This window comes from Haemaphysalis longicornis, unplaced genomic scaffold (assembly GCF_048455015.1).
Source record: "Haemaphysalis longicornis isolate Haplotype H1 unplaced genomic scaffold, Haemaphysalis longicornis Haplotype H1 scaffold_16, whole genome shotgun sequence".
NCBI classification, from domain to species: Eukaryota; Metazoa; Arthropoda; class Arachnida; order Ixodida; family Ixodidae; genus Haemaphysalis; species Haemaphysalis longicornis.
Genome location: NW_027526266.1, coordinates 16,138,633 through 16,158,797, shown reverse-complemented (window position 1 = coordinate 16,158,797; position 20,165 = coordinate 16,138,633). Strand labels below are relative to the sequence as shown.

The window sequence follows — 20,165 nt, the reverse complement described above, 5'->3', positions numbered from 1 at the left end:
GCAAAAGCCGATAAAGACTATCGTCTTTTGACGTCATTTGCAACGAAAGGAGCAGATGCGCGGCCAATTTTTTTCATGTAGTGACAATAATAGCAGCGTAGCTGTTTTTGCTGGCCGTAAGAATGTGTTGCTGGAAAAAATATCATAGAAATGCCGAGCGCTATTGTGACGTTTGCCTTGCTCAGCCCGCAACCAGCGCGGCGTATAGCTGAGCAACGAAGTTGTCTAGCTGACGGTGAATTGCAGTAGCATTTATATACAATGTGTACAAGGGTAAGAAGGGCGTTACATGGCTCTCACAAAGGCGAGACCACGTCTCCCCTCAGTGCCTTCGTTGAATGCCGCGCCCACCGCCGCTTCCTGGCTGTTTTTACGCCCGTGGGTCGGTTGCCGCGCTAGCATTTTAAATCCCTCCAATGAGGACTCTCCGCTGGCCATAGTTTGAATTCCACGAATAGAGGCAAAGTGGTTGAGTCATTCGATATGCCGCGAAAGGGAAAGGGGAGGCGACCCTGTGGCGCTGTTTCCGTCGTGTTGGTGCACGTCTGCCACGGGCGGTTTCACCTAAGCCTGATTCGGCCCAGCCGTTGGCTCGTCGCCAAGCGAAGCGGATTTGTGCCGGGCGCTCTGACACAACAGCGCGTGCCTCTCGGGGACCGCCGAACTTGTTAAAGCCTAGGCGCTTGCCGCGGAAGCTCGGCGGTCGCCGCGAGGCACGCCCAGTGGCATAACCAGAAAACCGGCAAAACCCTATGCAGGAATTCGTGAGCGCTCGTGAGCATGCGCCTCGCCGCGACCGCCCAGTCCTCGGTTCCTAGAGTGGCTGTAGAAAAAAAACTCCAGCGCTTTCGTCAAGCGCTGCCTCGTATGTAAAAACTATCCAGCGGTAGCTGGTAAAGATGAAAAGACACACTGCTTTGGAGAGGACATCACGGCGGCCGCATTCTCTAGAAGCCCTCATGGGTGATTGAAGACATGGCAACGAGTGGGCCACTCCTTCCCGAGTCCTTCCCGAGACGACTTGCAAATCCCGCTACGGCTGCCTCGAGTCTATGATGAAGAGCTCGTGGAAGTCTAGAATACTGAGGATTATTCTCCATCCACGACTCAGCGCGATAAAAATGGCGACCTCTTCGATGTTTATGACGGTGATTACTAGCCCCGCAGCTATGCAAACAAACAATGATTCTAAAAGTTCACTAGGTTTCCGGCAGTGCTCACCAACAAAAGATCCGTCATTCAAGTGTTGCCCATGAGTGCAAGCTTCCCTGAATTTTTTTTATCGCCGAAGGACGTTTACTAGCCATGATGTACGCTCTCATCACCCCCACCAAAAGGGGGAAATAGGGGGTGAACGAAGCGCGGTGTGTTGTTGCTCACGTTTTAAGAAGGCGTTGCTCCGAATTATGCGGTACGCGCGTAAATTCGCGCCAAATAACGAAGGTCCATGGACATACGGCAGCGCGCATTTTTGGAGGGAGAGATGGGAGTATGAGCGCCATATTATCCGAATTTTTTTATTAACGCGGGCCAAACTGACGAGGCTTTATCAAAGTTGTCATATATGATGACGACTGTTTGTTATTTATTCTGAAATTTTTCATGTCGTGACAGGGTACCTGTGACGGTGGAAATTTGCCAACAGTGTTGCCTAGATCCTATATTTACGTTGCAGATTCTAAAAACAGACAAGATTCGATTCCTACTTATGAAGTTGTTTCAAAAGAGACATGTTTGATGGGGATATGACTTCGGGTGAATGATGTAGGTTCTGAATTTTCATTATTTGAAACCAAAGATTGTGAAGACTGACAGCCGTTCCTTTCGTACGCTCCTTTGTTTCGAAAACTTATGTGTCCATTGGTCTGCAGAAGCTTTTTCTGCACAACTCCAAATACTTCGGGAGGCCGGTTGCGCCATCAATGTTGTACGTCCTAATGGTCATTGGAAAAATGCAACAGCGAGTAAGGTGTCGCCCTGTTTTGCGAGGAGATAGACAAACACGGTAGGAGAAAAAACACTTTTCATCCATGCGTTTTGTACGCAGAATGCCTCATGGAATAAAGAATGAAGCAAGACGCTATAGGGTGAAAGTTTTATTCTCACTGACACACGAATAACAATAAATAATTATCACCGTAATTAGAAGCTTGCAGAAAGAGCTAATGGCGGCCATGTAGTGTTAAAAATGTGTCACCATTTTCACGTGTAATGTTGGTGTGCCGTATTTGATATATTCTTCCTGTGGTAAAATGTATATTCCGTAAAAAGGCCAATGCCTTAATAATCGTTTCAGGGAGCATAAGCGTTTTTTACAGGAGCGTGAGTAGCCCATTTGACGAAGTGTTGTCCTTTCCATGTCTTTATTTAAACCCAGCAGTTTCCAATCAAAACCGCCATTAAAACAGAAATTAGTCGAACTTTTTATAGCGTTACAATGTACTCTTTCTGTATAATTGCACTTCGTATTTGATAGCGTAGTCTGACATTTTCCTGCTGCGGAGCAGCACACTAGAACAATGTAGACAAATTTTAACTTGTTGGTGGTTTACTCTTTTGTGATAAATGCTGACAGCCCTGTTCGGCTGCTTGTATAAATATATGTTCGCAACCAATAAAGTTATATTGGCGAGTTCGGCGCTGTGACTCCATTTCTCTCTTTTTGCTTGAGTGTATAGCACTATTTTAAACATAAATCATAACCAACAACTTCAATCCGCCATTCTTTTGCATTGGGAGCACGCTAAAATGCATTTAAACTAACACATTGTATATCGGGGTTGGTGTTTGGGTGGTTCATGTCAGCAACTGGCCCACATTCCTTTGGATCAGTACTTAGTTTCAGGAATAATAATCGGAGATTATTGGCTAAATGCGCAATCTTTTAGATTTTAAACTAACATTTTGAGGCCACTAACCTCGTAACAAATATGTATACGATTCCCATGATTCGCCATGCAGATGGCCATGACGACTACACCCAAGATGACTGCTTTGTCTGCTGGATCCTGACGCCTGCTCAAAACAGCTACGTGTGCACCGACAATGGCGACGTATTGGCGGTGGAGCACTTCGTGAGACCCTTCTGCGAAAATCAAGAGCTCCTCGGAAAACCAAAGCTGTTCTTCATTCAGGTACTCCAATGTGCCCTCGGCTTAACCGCAATGAGGGAGGTAGACTACTTTCTGCCAGCCGCGCGGCTTCACTGTCAAGCTAGGACCCGTACAACAGCTCAACACTAAATTACCGCCAAACCAACTCTATTGGAACTAGAAACTATTGAAAGCATGTTTTTATTTCCGTATGGAACTCAACACGTTTACTTTGTTGTTTGTAAAAAAATGTCTAGTGTACAGAAGGATTTGTCTAACCCACCTTCTACTATGCTAATGCAATTTAGCGAAAGTACAGATGTAACGTACTCCGTACGTTACAGTCGATTTTAAGTGCTCAATGAATGGTAGATTTCTGAAGCGCATACACCCCCTGAGTAGGCACTTGGCGAACACCTCCGGCCGCACTCTTGAATGCAGTAGACGTAACAACATTACCCTATGCCGACATAAAACCACACATCAGACAACAACTTCGCAAAACATGGCAAACACACTGGAGTGAACAAACAGACAACAAGTTACACGTAATAAAACCACACTTGGGACCATACACCACCGACACACGTAATAGATGCACTGAAGTCGCCTTGGCTAGATTACGGATAGGGCACACTCATGCAACGCACTCGCACCTTCTCACGGGGTCTCCAAGACCTCTGTGCAGCTGGTGCGGAGAGGCCCTATCCGTGATCCACATCCTTATGCAATGTAAGGCACTTGACACAACACGACACAAATACTTCCCACAACTACACACGCGACATATTCCACCACACCCGTCATACTTCTTAGGAGATGAAGCCATGTTTTCAATCAAACGCGTTTTCGAGTTTCTTAATGACGTAAAATTTTTACATCTCATTTCTTATCATGCATGTTGACAACCTGGCCCTTTACACCAGTCATCTTCATTACGTTGTCTTTGACTTGGTTTATTTTTACTGAAATGTTCTACTTTTACTTCCATGCCACTTTCATGTAATCACTATTGTGTGGCGCTCTTTGCCCTTAGTCGGCCTTGCGCCATTAAACTCCAAACATCATCATCATTTTCTTTGCGCTGAATAATGGGAACATGTATGGCCAGTGCCAGCGGTTCGAGGAGTTTCGAATGGTTGTACTTACATTAACGTCTGGTTCAAATATCTTTTTAGCTTTTGACCGGAAGGCTGAAATTTTTTTTAGATAAAGTAAAGTTTACTTTCCCATTTTCGCATGGATTACCTGAAAAGGGCTGAAGAAAAAAGCTGCCAAAGCAGCTTGATGGGCCCATCAGCACCTTGGGTACATGGCAGTAATGGGCAGAAATTATGCAGAAACGTACTTGCAGGAAACTGTAGCAGCCTTGGTACACGCACACACAGAAAAAGATAGTTTGCGTAACATCGCCACCGTACATTGCAGCCCGAAAAAAAGAAAAAAATGGGGGGGTGGGGGTATAAAACTATGCGCAACAGCTGGCTTGCCAGGCTGTGTCGATAATAGAGGTCACCTATATGGAAAAACAAAGAAACGGGCGTAGACACTCTTATCTTTGCACTGAGCGGCCTGCGTCACGCCCAATCTAGCACAGCATGACTTAAAGTCCAGCACTTGTAATTTCAAATCAAATCAAATCAAATCAAATCATTTATTTTCCTTTCTTTACAAAAGGAGGGCACAACTGCTAAAAGCCGCGGTTACAAGCGGCTTGAGGAGGCCGCTGCCCCGGTTTCCGGCAACAGCAGATATCACGACCGTATGCGATAATATTTCATTACACATCTTGCGGATTAAACGAGAAAAAAAAGACACACTCACACGCGCGCACGCACACACGCACACACACACACACACGCACGCACACAAAAGAGAAATAAAAGGAAGACATAATAATCAAATCAAATCACAGTCATGGCCATATACTTAGCCGAAGCGGGAATGGTAATAAGTATACAATTGCTAAAATATGGGCATAAGAAGCACTATATACAATAACTTTTTTTAACAAGTGGAATCAATTTTTTTAAGGAAGGCTGTGTACACAAAACATCAAAACACAGTGAACAATAGGTACTTTATACAAATGCTAATTTCTGAACAAAAAAAAGCAAAACTGACACACAAGGCTTTTTCAGGAAACAAAGAGTGTTTTTAGTTTTTTCGGAAAAGGCGGTATATATCAATGAAAATGGTGTCGTATCTATTTACCAACACCGGGAGGTTATACATTAATGACTGGAGACTGTTAATGTTGCGCGGTCTCGGCGTGTACCATAAGGACGGAAAACGCGTTTGGTACGCCACAGCGTTTTTTGTTTAGGGTTAGATATGTCACTAAAGAATGAGTTGCGGCTTTTAACAGCTACAAGAAAGGAGTTTAGCAATCTGAAGTTGTAAAGACTTAGTACATTAACCACACGGGATTGAGTAAAAAGCTCTTTTGTGTGGTAATGATAGGGGACATTCGCAATAATTGTTAAGGCCTTTTTCTGTAGGATCAATAACCTGGTCATATTTGTTTGTGTTGTGGTACCCAATACTAAATGGGAGTAGGAGAAGTGCGGCAAGATGAGGGAATTATATAACAAAAGTTTAATGCGTTCCGCAAGTGTATATGGATTTCTATTATTTACGCCAACAGTTCTGCACAATTTCCTATGCACTTCGTTGATATGTTGATCCCAGGTTAAGTTGCAATGGAAGTGAACTCCAAACAACTTCATAGTTGTTCCCAATTCTATGTTGTTTGTACCGATAGTAAGTGTTAGTGGCGAAACATTTTTGTTTTTTTTGCCTAAAAAGAATACCCTTTGTTTTCTCTGTTTTTATTAGTAGAGAATTTTGCCTGCCCCAGGTTGCAAGACGGGGAGGAATATCATTACTAGTTTCCTGTACATCCTCTGTTGTCGTACCAGTTATTAACAAGGTTGTGTCATCTGCATAGCAGACAAGCGAAGCTTTTGGGTGACACAATGCGTTTGGAAGGCCGTTGAAGTATATGCAGAAAAGAAGTGGTCTTAGAATGCTCCCCTTGGGAACACCTGAGCCGATGCGTTTAAGTTCGCACGAAAATTCTCCCAGACAGACATATTGTTTTCGACATTTCAAGTAGGAGGACATACGGGTGTGAGCAACCCCCCGTACGCCATACGAGTGAAGTTTATCCAGTAATGTTTGTCCATGTAAGGAATCAAAAGCCTTTGAAAAATCTATGTATATACCTAATGTTAGTTTGTTCTGCGAAAAGTTATGCAGGAATATTTCTTTCTGTTTCAGTAAAGCTGTTTCTGTGGAGCAGTGCTTGCAAAATCCATGTTGGAAACAATGTAGCGATAGGTTTTTACTAAGGAAATCGGATAACCTGGCGTGTGTAAGCTTTTCAATTACTTTAGAGAATACCGGTAAGATACATATGTTTATCCCCACTTTTAAATATAAGGACCACTTTCGCCATCTCCATTTTTTTCGGAAACAAGCCTGATGAAAAAAAATCGCGCCAATCCACCCCGTGAATGTGGTTACAAAGCAAAGCTTGTAAACGGCACCCATAACGATGACCCTTGCGACGTCACTTATATTCGCTCACATCACTCTACAAATAGTAAAACCAGAGAGAAGTGAAATGCACTTAACCACATCATTTATTACTTCAAAGAGATATTCTTGGTAAGGTTAAATCAATGGGTGATGCATGAACGGTGTTTGGTTGAATTGTATTGGTGTAGCACATGAGTGGAAACGTTTTTTAGAAAATCAAAGTAACCTCCAACCCAGTGTTAGACGATCTGACTTCTCCATCTCTGCGCCGCGGACGGAGCCGACGAGATTTGCGGTAGAGATGGAGGAGGAAGAAATACTTCTGTTCAGATTTCTGGACGGCCCAGAGTGCAGCCCTGGGGAGTCATTCCTTCTTCTGTGGGGCCCATATGCAGTCCGCGCGGCCTGTGTTCTGTCCACCCTCTCAAGCTGGGTAGGTAGAGAGGGCCCGGACAGCAGCATCACCCATTGCTCTTGTTGGGTAGTTGACGGAAAAAGAGGAGGGTGCTCAGTACTAAAGTCGCACAGCCCCTTTACGGGCGGAGTATTCCTACTTCTGAGCAAAATTTACATTCAGCGTAGTAGCGATTCGGATGCATTAAGTGAAGACGCGTAGGCTGTGGGAAGGAGCCCGGATTGTATGGGCCGTAGGGTAGTTTGTTGTTCTCTGGAAAGGTAAGGGTAAGGCGAAGGTACGGTCTGTCTCAGAAGGCGATAATGCTGGGTTATCTCCCTGAACGTGAAAAGCGGGTGACTGTCCTCGTGCAGCTCCGTAGCACGGGAGGTAAAAGCGCAGGCTTGTTGGGTGGGCGTATTTGTTGCCCTCCATTGAAGCGTGAGGGGGTGTCCAGATGAGCTGAATTGAACCGTTTGGGCAGTGGTTTTTTAGCACGCGCAGTGCAGGTCAGGACACCCAACCCGACTGGTAATTCCAGTAGGCTTGCGGAGAATCAGTGACTACCCTCCGAACCCCTGGTTGAGTGAGAGCCAAGGTGATAGCTGCCTCTTCTGCCTAGCCACGATGATGGCGTATTGCTGCCCTCGATGTTTGGAGACGTCTGTGTAGATAACTGCATGATACCCACCGAGGGTGGTGTTTAGTGCTTGAGCCCCTGCTTTTCATTGACCCTCGTCATGTAAGGGGTTCATATTTCTAAGCAAAATGAGGATCTTTAGTTTTAGTCACCAAGAGTCTTGGAGTACGTCAAGCTGATTGACACTCTCGGCTGCCCAGCCAATCTGGTAAAGCATGCGCTTACCGACCGCAGTTCTGAGTCGGACCTTCTGGTTAGAAAGATGGCCTTCTATCAGCTCTTACAGCGTGTTGTGGAGCCCCGTGCTAAGCAGCCTCAGTGTGGACGCACTCATGAGAAGACCAATGACCTGCTCAACCGCCTTTCTAATCATTATATACAGCAACTGTATGACTTCCTTGTCGAGAAGAAGACATGGGGTTGACGTGACTCTCGAAAAGACAAAAGCTTCAATTATTCGAACGGTATCGGATTCCATTAGGCATCGCTTCTTGGGGGCAACTCGCCTGATCATGTTTATGATTTGATTAATGCTGCTTTAGGCGCCGCAAGGAAACGTCACTCTTGGTGTAAGCCTCGAGATGTAGGCCCAGGATCTTGATGCGGGGGCTTGGAGTGATGGCCTTGTCATCAAGGAATATTTGAATGTATTCCTTGATTTGGCATGAGGGCGGACAACAAGAAGCTGTTACGTTTTACGTGAACACTGGAGGCCACAGGCTTTACCATATTGGCGTACTAGAAGTGAGGTGCCATGCATTGTTGTGAACTTCCTTTAAATTCTTTAACTCTTAGCACATGAGCAAGGTGCGCACAGGGTCGCTAGACGGGCGTGAGTGGTCACGTGACGCTTTCGCGTGGCATTCAGCGAGAACGCTGGGGGCAAACTCGTAGATGTGCTTGGTGAGTACACCACCTGCCTTCCCCGTCTTCGTGTGGGCTCGTAGCTAAATCGGTAAGACGACGGGCTCTCACTTTGTTGGTCTATTTGTTCCAGGTTCGATTCCTGGCGGTGACAGTGAACTCTTTTATTTGTTCGCTGGAGCTTTCTGGTGACACCAACGGTCGCGAAACAACCCTTGGGGGGTTGAGGTAAAAAGCTTTACTTTAAAAATCATGTTAAAATAATGGCTTAGACAAGGTGCAACGACGTCCGCAACGTGCTTCACCGGTTTAATTTGCATGTCGTCTACGTCACACGCGCTGCTGTTTTTCAAGTTCATAATTGTAGAAAATAACAACAAAAACAAAAATACGTACATGCATAAACGGTGAATACAAGAGGAGAAAGATACCAAATGACAAGTAGTACAATGGGCATGTATCCTAAGCTCTCCTAGGAATTTTTTTATTTCTGATCAACATTTTGTGCACGGAATTTATTTAAAAGAACGTCGCAACATGTTCGATACACTTTGCAAGCCGTACCCCGTTCGACAAGTAGACACCTGACAGTGTTCCGTGTTTCGACTGGCATAAGCAGGTTCATTAACATATAGGACGGCAAGTGCGCGTACATTATTATACCCCTTTTTTACGTCTTTAATGGAAGCTTCACGTGGTACATGTCAAATATGTGTAGTATTATGCATTTCAAATGAGTGAGCTGTGTGCGCTGTATAATCTAGATTGTGAATGGAACAAACCACTCTTTTCTGCAAAAAAAATGTGATTATTTAGTTGTTATTCCCTACACTAAGTCAGCATGGTTCAGATGGGACATGATTAAGGAATTATATAACAGCAATTTAACTTCACTTGGTAGTAAGTAACGGTGCTGGCTGATGATTCCTATAATCCTTGAAAGCTTGCAAAAAACCTCATTAACATGCTCTTCCTAGGTTAAGAGGCTTTTGAATATTATGCCAAAACAATTTTTGTCCACAACTTCTATGGTGTCACGACCTAACCGTACATGAGTAGAAATCACACCTGGTTTGTTTCGCCGTCGAAAGAACACTGCTTCTAATTTTTTGCGTTTATTTTTAGCTTGTTTAATTCAAACCAATGTTGCACGTTTTTTTAGTGTGATGTCGGCTTCTTTAGTGGCGTCCTCAATAAACTTAGAGGAAAACAACAGTCACGCCATCCGCGTATAGTATACATTTTGAATTGGTACCAAGATCTACAGATGGAAAAAACAGCGCGAAGAAACGGCACGGAAGACAAGAAAGAGACAACCCCGGGCGCTGTTCTTGCCATCAGTATGAAACAAGTAGCCTGTCTTCACACTCTAATGCAAGATCTAGAATATCATTAATGTAGAACTTAGACAGAAGCGGCCCTTAAATGCCACCTTGAGACGCTCCTGTAAGAGTTTGTTTAACTGATGAATGGTGATTTTTAGTGCTAACGCATTGTGTGCGATGAGAGAGGTATGATACAAGAACGCTTCGAACTGAACCCCTGAAACCATAGTTTTCTAGTTTAAATAGAATTCGACTGTGGTTAATGGTGTCAAAGGCCGGCGAAAAGTCAATGAAGACACCCAATACAACTTTCTTTTATTTGAAGCATCGCAAATTGTATTCTTTTAGGTTTAGAAGAGCTACTTCTGTAGATTTGTGTTTGGAGAAACCGAATTGGGCGTTTGCAGTTATGTTTTTCACTGAGAGCATTCATTCGAATTTGTAGTACCTTTTCAAGTCCCTTTGAAAATACACGTAGGACTGAAACTGGCCTGTAATTTGAGGGCATTTCCGGTCCCCCTTCTTAAACAAAACTGAAACTTTAGCTTTCTGGAATTCAGAACAAAATACGCCAGATTCAAAGCACAGGTTCAAGATGCATGTGAGTACGGGAGCTAAAATATCAATCACGTGTTTTACCGGACTTGTCTGCAAGTCATCCACGTCGCGGGAGCTGCTGTTTTTCATCGTCATAGAAGCGGAAACCACCTTGGGACACGTAACTGGAGCCATGAACATGTAATTCGGATTAGAAAAACGAAAAAAACACACCTCGTGTTCTCGGCTATTGCATGACTTTGCGCTTCTCGTTCGATGAAACAATCGTTAATGGCGTGAGACATTTCCGTCCTTCGAATAATTCGGCCATAAATAATTCTCTCTGCAGGAGCCAAACAACACTTGGGGTGGATGACAAAGTTCTTAATTTTTTCCCATAGTTTCTTTGAGTTGCTGTGACGTGATACGAACAATGGATTGTAGAACGAATGTAGTGCCTGTTGTAGCTGTTTGTTGAGTGTATTTCTGTAGGCTTTGAACTTTGCAAATAATTTGGAATGACGTGATTGAAGGAACAACTGAAACATCCTGACTTTAAATTATATTTTCCGCAGTAGTCTAGGCGTAACATACTCCTTACGAGCCTTCTTAGCCGGGGTATGTGGTTTAAGTGGGAAATGCGTGGTATAAATATCTATAACCCTTTCAAAAAATGATTGTATGCCATGTCTCCATCATAAAAAGCTGTCACATGAGGCCAGTCGACAGACGAGCTCTTGTAGTCGAACGTGAGCGTTCGGCCCCTTGTAACAGATAATTGAGTAGTCTGTTCTTTATCACCCGTGGGCTAAGGTAGGGCTGCCCCTTATCGCCTCTGCTCTTTGTAACTTGTATAGACCTGCTGTTCTGCTATCCGCGGCTTCCCATTGCCAGGCGTAGGCCAAATCCAGGTGTCTGTGCTTACGGATGGCGGGACGCTGTTCACCCGGAACAGAGGCCACTTATCAAGCGTTTATGCAGCTATACCATAAGTACGGTGAGCTGTCTGGAGCCCGTCTGAATAGGGGACAAAGTATGATGGTGCGATTCGGCGCATTTGCGTCTGACTTCGCAGGCGACGTAGAATGGGTTATGGGGGTTCGAGTACTTGGTGTAATTTGCCATTCAACGGGTGAAGTGGCGCGTAGTACGTTAAACCGCATCCTCGAGACGCAGGAGCAGCGTCTCGCGGTCGGAGCAAATTTCAGTTTTTCCCTCGCGGAGCGAAGCAACATATTCAGGTCGTCCGTCTCACCGGCGCTTTTTTATGTAGAACGCGCAGCAAAACCTCCGCTCCATTTTACCCGTACGCTCGCAACAAAGTTTTGGCCGTTCTTTAGGGCGGAAAAGAGAGAAACAGTGCCCCGCACGCTGTTGAGACTGCCCATGGTCGGTTTCAGTCGTCCTTGCTTGCAAGCCATTTTTAGCGTGCTTTGAGTACACACAAAATTTGACCTATTAGACTCAACTGAGTAGCCAGGGAGTGCGCTGCTGCTGTACTTTCTAGGGAATTCACGCTCAGTGTTTTATACCGAACGCATTGCCAGTTCGTCTGCTGAGCAGTCGCCACCATTTTATGCCTACCTAGTCAAGACACTGAGAAACGTCCAGTCTACCTGTCAAGCATAGGTTTTAGGTAAAGTTCGGCGAGCGAATTGTGCGAAGAATTGGCAAAAAGCCCGTTAGACAGTCAAGAGATAGCAAGATCGCGCGGCATCCGTTGGCATCAGCTGACTTAATTTGGAATGGTTGCTGAGTGGTTGCTGAGTTGGCATCAGCTGAGCTGATTTGGAATGGTTGCGTGGGTGGGAATGTCTCCTGATATGTACCCGTGTGGTGAGATTCGGGGTTGTGCGTTCCTCACGATGCCCGTACTGAGGTCACACTGAAACATTAGAACATGCTTTGTTTCAGTGTAGTGTAGCGCCAAACGTTTTGGACTCTGCTAAGCAGGTTGTTTGGTCTTACGCTTCGAATGAGCACACATTCAAATGACGTGTTGGTGAACTTCCTGATGTGTGCTGGTGCTTTTGTATTGTGTCCAAGTAGTGGGGCCGTGTGTCTTCGCACCCGACCGCAACGAGCGATGTTCCTACTTCTGTGGCGTGTACGGTCGATCCTTATACGTCAATTAGAGAACAAGTTAGCAGCTCTACAAGAAGAAGCATTTCTGTAACACTAGTCCTCACGGCTCATAGTGCTCAGGAACAACATCCTGAGCGTATCTTTACAACCGTATTGAGTTTCAGCTATTTTCTGAACTCTTCTTCGAACACCTGTGAACTTCGCTGGATTAATTTTGCAGTAGCTTGGTGCCCTACCGCCCCCCCCCACACACACACACAGACATTCGTTGTGTGTGTGTTGAATGCCCGGAGTAGTTGAAAACGAATTAGATGTTTTATGATTTTAGGGCAGCGCTGTTACCACCAGTCGCTGCGCACCAATATGTTGGTTGTAATAAATTCTCTTTTCGGGTATCTTTACGAGACTCTCTTTCGGTGCGTAGCGCCGCGTGGCTCCGTTTGGGTGCGTGAGCCCAGGTAACACCATGACCGCAGACGAGCTACGATGGCAAGCGGGGCCCCTTAAGTGCTCAGCACTTAAAACACTCAGGTGTGGTCGTATGGGCTGATCCAGATTGCAGCACCTTGACACACACAACGTTCACATGGAAAACATCGCGACAATCGCACCCCATAAACACTCACAAGAATCCCCCAAAACAAAGTACTGCGCGATTCGCGGTGTCAGTACATAAGCACCAACACCCAAAGGACGTAAAAACCACCTGGCAAGTACACAACAGTACGCATAGATTGCAGAGTATTTAGCCTCGCGAGTAATAATTTATAATAATAATTTGATAATATTATTAATAATAAAAATACAAATAATAATAAAAATAATAATCGTTATGGGTTACATTTATGGGTTATATTTACGCCAGGGGTGCATAAGAAGAACTAAAAGCGAGTGCGGTCTTTTTTTCCGCGTCTTTCACAGCGATTAGCGCGCTCACTGCTTCATGTGCACGTGTAATATTTGGCTCAGGTGTTCCTGGCCGTGTAATCTAAACGTCGCGCAGGTTTACTTGCACTGTTCAAAGAGTGTTGCAGGGTCCCTTTAAAGATGGGAATGTCCGGAAGTGCAGATCTCGGACGGCAGCGTGGTCTGCCTCGTTCCCTGCAAGGCTCGAGTGGGCTGGTGTCCGTACAGTCGCGTGCGATTTGAAGGTAATCGCGCGAGCGTCGACCGACCACGACGATAACGCACCCACGCGGGTTGTTTTGGTCTGCCTGGTTCTTGGTTTACACATTCTTCTCTCCCCTTGTCGCTGTTTATTCCAGCAACCATCACTCCAGCAGCAAAACGAATATCCCCTTCCTCTTTTTTTATCGCGCACCCTGCGATTACGTCCCACTTGTCGTATTTTACAGCAGTTCTCAAACGGGTGCGCATAAACGCATTCTCGTAAAATACTGGACATTTATAACAATGGGTGCTAACGTTGCTCACGATAACCAATAAAAAAACCCACGCGTGATTGCAACCACACAAGATCACCACAAAGCGGAAAGGGTGGTTTACTAGCCGCGGGAGTGATGACTGCTTGAAGGAACAGCGACCGAGACAGAGGAGAATGCATAAACTAGGTCCCAGTCGCTTCGAAAAAGGCCGCGCGGGGGCGTTATCGTCTTTATCGGTCGAAGCTCGCGCGATTACCTTCAAATCGCACGCGACTGTACGATGGCGATTGGAATAACTTCGGGCAAGGTCCGGAGGAGACGAAGGCCGCTTTCACGTACCCTGCTGTACTGATACAGTTGGCAGGCCTGTTGTAAATCAGTCAGAACTGTGACTTGTAGTTTGTTCTGGTGAATAGCTGCAGCATGTGCAATCGCAATGGCCTCCGCAATTGTGCGTGATAAACTACAATGAGATGCTGCTGTTGCCACCTCCCCTTGGTGCTGTGCAATGTCTGTGTACTGAACCTGATGGTATTTATGAGTATTTTCTGTCCATATGACGACAGCGAGCTTTTCTGCGGCCCTTGTTGAAAGCCGGGTGCATGTTGCGAGGTATGGGGGCTACCCGGATCTTGCACCGTATGTTCGGCGGGATCGGGTGCGGGGCGTTGTTGGAATTGGGGGTTGTCTCCTTATAAGTTGGAGTACTCTCCTGCCTGGTGGTGTTAGGGACATTCGGTTGAGTTGCGCCGCGTACTGGGCTTCAATGTATCCCGAGTTGTAACAGTTCCTCGTTGCTGTTGTACGCAGGTAGTCCCAGTGACGCTTTATACGTCTTGCGTACGAAGGCATCCAATTTAGCCCATCCTTGAAGCTTGAGGGCCAGGAACGGCGTGGCATACCTAAGCCTGCTGAGGAGTAGCGCTTGTGCGACGCGGAACGTGTCCTGTTCTTTCAGCCCAAAATTTTTGTTGCTGATGCGACGAATGATGTGGGTGTCTTGGGCTATGGTTGTTTGCAGTTGGGGTAAGAGGGCCGCGCAGGACCCATCGTGGTGGAGTGGGACCCCTAATATTCTTATAGTCTTGACTTGGGGTATGGGTTGACCAGAGATGGTTACTTGTGCGTCAGGCGTCGGGAGAGGTGGGCGATCGTGGGTGCGGGACTTTAAGACAAAGGCTGATTTGGAGGGTTCACAAGTCAGCCCTCTGAACTGGAGGTAGGAGATCGTGGTGTCGACTGCTTTCTGTAGGGTATCTTGTTGGTGACCGCTGGAGCCTTTGTGGTCCATAGGGTTATATCATCAGCATACAATGCATGCCCAAGGCGTGGTATGCACTCCAATAGTGAAGGGAGTGGAAACAGGGCTATATTGAATATTAGGGGTGAAATTACCGACCACTTCGGTGCCCGCTTGGCCGGAGTGTTGAAGGTGGGTGGTACATGCAGGCCTAGCCGTAGTGTTGCCATCCGATTTGTGAAAAACGTTCTGACGAAGTTGTAAGGTTTAGCTCCAAAGTTAATGTTAACGAGGTTTTCTAGGATGGCTGCATGGGTGACGTTGTCAAAGGCCCCCTTTATATCTAGCGCCAGTACGGTTGTTGGTGTAGTACGGCTGAGATGATCTATGAATTGCTCTTTTAGTTGTATAAGGACATCCTGGGTCGAGAGAATTTGACGAAATCCAAACATGGTAAGGGACAAGTTCTCGTTCTAGGTAGGCTGTCAAGCGTTGGTGCACTAGGTGCTCGAAACGTTTTCCAATGCACGAGATCAGTGAGATGGGGCGAAGTGATGTTGGGGAAATGGGCTTGGTGGGTTTCGGGATGAGGGTAATATCAGAATGTTTCCACTCTGCCGGCAAGATTCCCTGGTCCCAATGATGATTGAACAGTTCTAGAAGTGAATCTTGAGAGTCCAAGCTTCTGAGCAGTCGGTTGGTGATTCTATTTCTACCTGGCGTTGTGTTTCGGTTTAGATGTGCTAATGCTTGCTGGAATTCTCTGATTCTGTGAAATAAGTATCTAGTTCACTATTGGGCTGCCCCGTGTATTTAGTTGAGATAGGGTCCGGATGCACCGTTGGGTGACCGAAGATATGGGTTTTGATGGCTTGAAGGAGTTCTTCGGGTGTGAGATCACTGTTTCTGATTAGTCGAAGGATCTTGGTGTTGGTGACGGATCGGGATTTAGTATTGTCAATGAGTTGGCGCAGTATATGCCACGTGCGTTTGGTACTGACAGTGCCCTTCAACTAGTCACAAAACTAGCTCCAGGTTTGCTGTTGGAGTGTTTTGGCTTAGTCTTGAGCTTCTTGGGTAAGTTGGGCTATGGGGCTATGCGCTTCCTTAATTTCTTGTTGTGGCGCTAACGTTGTCATCTCTTGATGAGGCCTCGGCGGGCATACCAGATGTGGAGGAGATGCGTGTCTACGTCAAGGGTGGTATCAGTGAGGGCTATTTCCTGTGTGTGCTTGCGTAAACGTTTGTTGAGTGCTCTCGTCCATGCGGTGATTTCGTCCCCGATGACTGGGATTGGAGTGGGGACAACTCTGAATTCCGGCCAGTTGGTGACTCTAGTCTTCCTACTGGTGGGAGAGTGGGCGACCGTAATTGTAACAGACATTATGTAGTCGCTGCCCAATGTGTCCGGCAGGCGAGTCCACTCAACGTTTGGTGTGTGGGTCGCAAAAGTGAGCTCGGGTGTTGCATCCCGTGCCACACTCATGCCCAGTCTGGTTCGTTGGGGCATTCTGATAGGTTGTACATCGTGTCGTGCTTGAATTTGAACCATCTGTATTATACTACTGTCTTTATGTTTGCTATAATGATTTGATTGATTGATTGTAGGGTTTAACGCGCCGACGCAACGCAGGCGATGAGGCGCGCCGTAGTGGAGGGCTCCGAATTAATTTTGACCACCTGGGGATCTTTAACGTGCGCCGAAATCTCGTACACACGGGTGTTTTTGCTTTTCGCCTCCATCAGAAAAGCGGCCGCCGCGGCCGGGAATCGAACCCGCGACCTCGTGCTCAGCAGCGCAACGCCTTAGCCACTGAGCCACCGCGGCGGGTTTGCTATAATGATTTGAGAACTGCGTTATCACTTTTTTCAAGTTTACAATGTGTATTTATTTGCGTTTGCAGTGTGCACATTCCTGCTTTTTTTGTTTATTTTTCCGCTTTACTGCGCTAATGCAACACGTGTGCTATGTAACCACCCTATGTAATACCCCCTCACGGGGGCCTTTAGGGGTATTGTGGATAAATAAATAAATAAATCGTTGTATACTACAAAGCCATATTTTGGGTGGCTTGTAATAAAGCCGTCCCCTTTTTTGTGGCTTGTGCGTAGCCCCAGTCGTCGTCTTGGGCGTTAAAATCTCCCACCAGGAGGAGGGGGTCTTGCTTGGAGATCTTGGGTGCTTTATGAAGCAGGGTATCGATTTATGTAAGGGATGCGGATGGTGGGCTGTATACTTCAAGAATGTATATGCTTGGTTGAGAAGAGTGACTGGGGAGAATTTCCACAAAGGTGTTGGCCACATCTTGAGGAAGATTGTGGGTCTGAGCGGGATGATTATTGTTCACCATGACAGCCGTTCGGCTTTGGGGGGTCTTGCGATAATGAGACGTAGTTTGGGAGGCCGGGGTTTGGGGTGTTTACCTCTTGAACGGTGACAATGTCGGGGGGGGGGGTTTGGAGGACGTAGAGGCCAACTTGGTCGTTCGTTCTCTTGTACGATCTGCAGTTCCAATGGTAGATGTTAATGGTCTGTGCTGGGGCAGAAGTCAATACGAGAGACTAGATGGGGGTCACTGGGAGAGGCTACCGTCGTCATATGGATGGTACTTCGCTTTTCGTGATGATGCTAGAGATTGGGTCGTGGCTGATGAGACGGTGGAGATTGCCTTTTTCAGTTTCAGCTGACGTGTTGTAAGTGCTTCCACTGCGGCGTGTAGTGGGGCATTTGCTTTGGACAGGGCTTTTGTTATGATCTCCAGCAGAATTTTCAAACGCTCATCGAGCTGCTCGGACTCCGGGGACGGGAGAAGCGGGATAGCGGAGGAGGTACGTTTGTTCACTTTTTCTGTGAGGGCATCGAGGCGTGACTAAAATTCTATTTGTTACTCGGAGAATTTGTTTAGGAAGGCCGGTATGTATGTTGTAGAGGTTGCGAGAGAGTTGTTAGAGTGCCGCGTACTGCCGCTGACCAGTTCAGATGGGCCGTAGGTACAGGAGTATCCGGGACTCCAGCAGGAGGTGCCTGGTGCCGCTGCTGCTGTTATGGATGGGCCTGGAACTGGGTAGGCTGTTGCTTACGTGCTCTCTGGGGTGGCGGAGTGGAAAGATGACTTTTGAGGCACTCTTTGCTTGCAGTGGGGTATGGCTGATCACAGTTTGGACTTTGGGGGACAGATGTTGTCTGGTGGGGGCTAGCAGCACCACACTTGAAACAGTTTGTAGATTCGGGGTGGGGGCACATGTCCCGGTGGTGGCCCACCTCCCCGCACTGTTGGCGCACTTGCGCCACCCGCCTGTACGGGCGGTAGCGAATGAGTTCGCACCGCACTTTCACGTAGAAAGGTACTCTGGCTCCATTCATGGTCAGAAGGGCAGAAGATGTCCGGCCCAGAAGCCTTGCATTAATTAGGTAAGGATCATTGGCAGCAGTCAGTTCGATAAGAGCGTCATTGTCGATGTCTTCGGGCAGGCCATGGATCACTCCTTGAGAAGTCCCGGGAGGGTGCTTCATGTAGGCAGTGATTTTGACGCTGGTTTGCGCACAAAACACAAAAGTCGCTCCTTCAGTCGCCGAATATGTGTGGCCCGTGACATTGAGCGGTAAAACGTGACACCGAGAAACTTGTGGGATTTGACATAAGGTGGGGGAATATCTTCTCCCGTGAGTGTATAACGTCCAATATCGCGCCGCATGAATGCCTTCGCCACACACTTCTCTAGGGAAAACATGAGACCACAGCATCAGATATTTTCTCATCTTCAGTATTGCCTTCTGGAGTTTGGTGCGAATGTTTCGACAGTTCCTCACTGAAGCCTAGATACAGATGTCGTCTGCGTAGAGTGAAATGTTAACATCTTTGAGCAGGATTGTTGGGAGGCATATGAGACCCATGCTAAAAAGCGTAGGGATCAATACACTGCCTTGAGGAATTCCTCGCGTAACGGGCTGTTTGGCCATTTCGCAATCCGTGGTGGCCATGTAGACGTACCGGTCTTTGCAAATAATCACATAGCCACTGCCATCACTGGTGGCCATGTAGAGGTACCGGTCTTGCAAGTAGTCACATAGCCACATGAACTTGCGTCCTCGAAGCCCTATGCATATCATCTCTCTTCGAATGGCTTCGTGTGAATGCTGCTTTGATGTCAAAGAAGAAAGTTATAGTGCTTTTTCCAGCTGATTTTTGACGGGGGATATCTCACACCAAGGAAAGGATGGTTTCTACGCTACTACGCCCTCTCCTGAACGGTGACATTTGCAATGGATAACTCTCTCGATTCTCCAGGTCCAAAACAACTCGTTCCAGCACCATCTTCTCCATTTCCTTGCCAATACAACTTAGTAGTGCAATTGGTATATAAGAGTCTATATTCGTTGCCGGTTTTCCTGGTTTGAGAATCGCTACGACTCGGGCAATCGAGGAGGCTTCAAGTTGCCCGTTCTGCCAGGATTGGTTGTAGAGGGAGAGCAACTGCTGAATATTTTTTGTGCCCAATTGGCGTAAAGCCAAATGCGGGATTCCGTCAGCGACCGGAGATGAAGAGAAGCTGAGATTTCCCAACACCGTGGTAATCTCTTGAATGGCGAAGGGTTCATCCATTAGCGTTGCGTTCGCGGTGGAGTAGCAGAACGCGGACACTTCCGAAATTACCCTGTTGCTGGACGGAGTGGTGATTTTAGTGCAGCATTTCTCGGCAACGCTCACTTCACTGACGCCCTACTGAAGAGCCCCGGCTGAGAACGGAGTGAAGTGGACTTGGGGGGAGTTCTCAAGGTGCGAAATCTTTGCCAGATACGCGTGAGTGGTTTGCGCGGATTCAGCAGAGAGCAGAACTCACTCCAGCGCTATTCTCCAGCTTGCAAATGGGTCTTTGGACGCGTGTCTGTGCCCGTCTAGCGTCTGTAATATCATCCGGAGACGCCGTTTTTTATGCTCGCCGCTCTGCTCTCGTGCGAATTGCACGAAGTCGCTCGTACTCTATGTCTACTGCTTACACCACCTGGGGGAGAAAACAGCGTCTTTCAGATGCAGCCTTCTTGTTCGAAACAGCGTCAC

The 20,165-nt window shown here is 46.7% G+C and overlaps 1 protein-coding gene across 2 annotated transcripts in view; it reads left to right on the top strand.

Annotated features, from left to right (window-relative positions):
• Positions 1–20,165, top strand: part of LOC144166128 (caspase-7-like) — a 227,072-nt gene that overhangs the window by 195,823 nt on the left and 11,084 nt on the right. For both annotated transcript variants that reach the window (XM_077695742.1, XM_077695743.1), the window contains one exon: positions 2,962–3,134. In XM_077695742.1, coding sequence (XP_077551868.1) covers positions 2,962–3,134 — 173 coding nt within the window. The remainder of the gene's footprint in view (positions 1–2,961; positions 3,135–20,165) is intronic.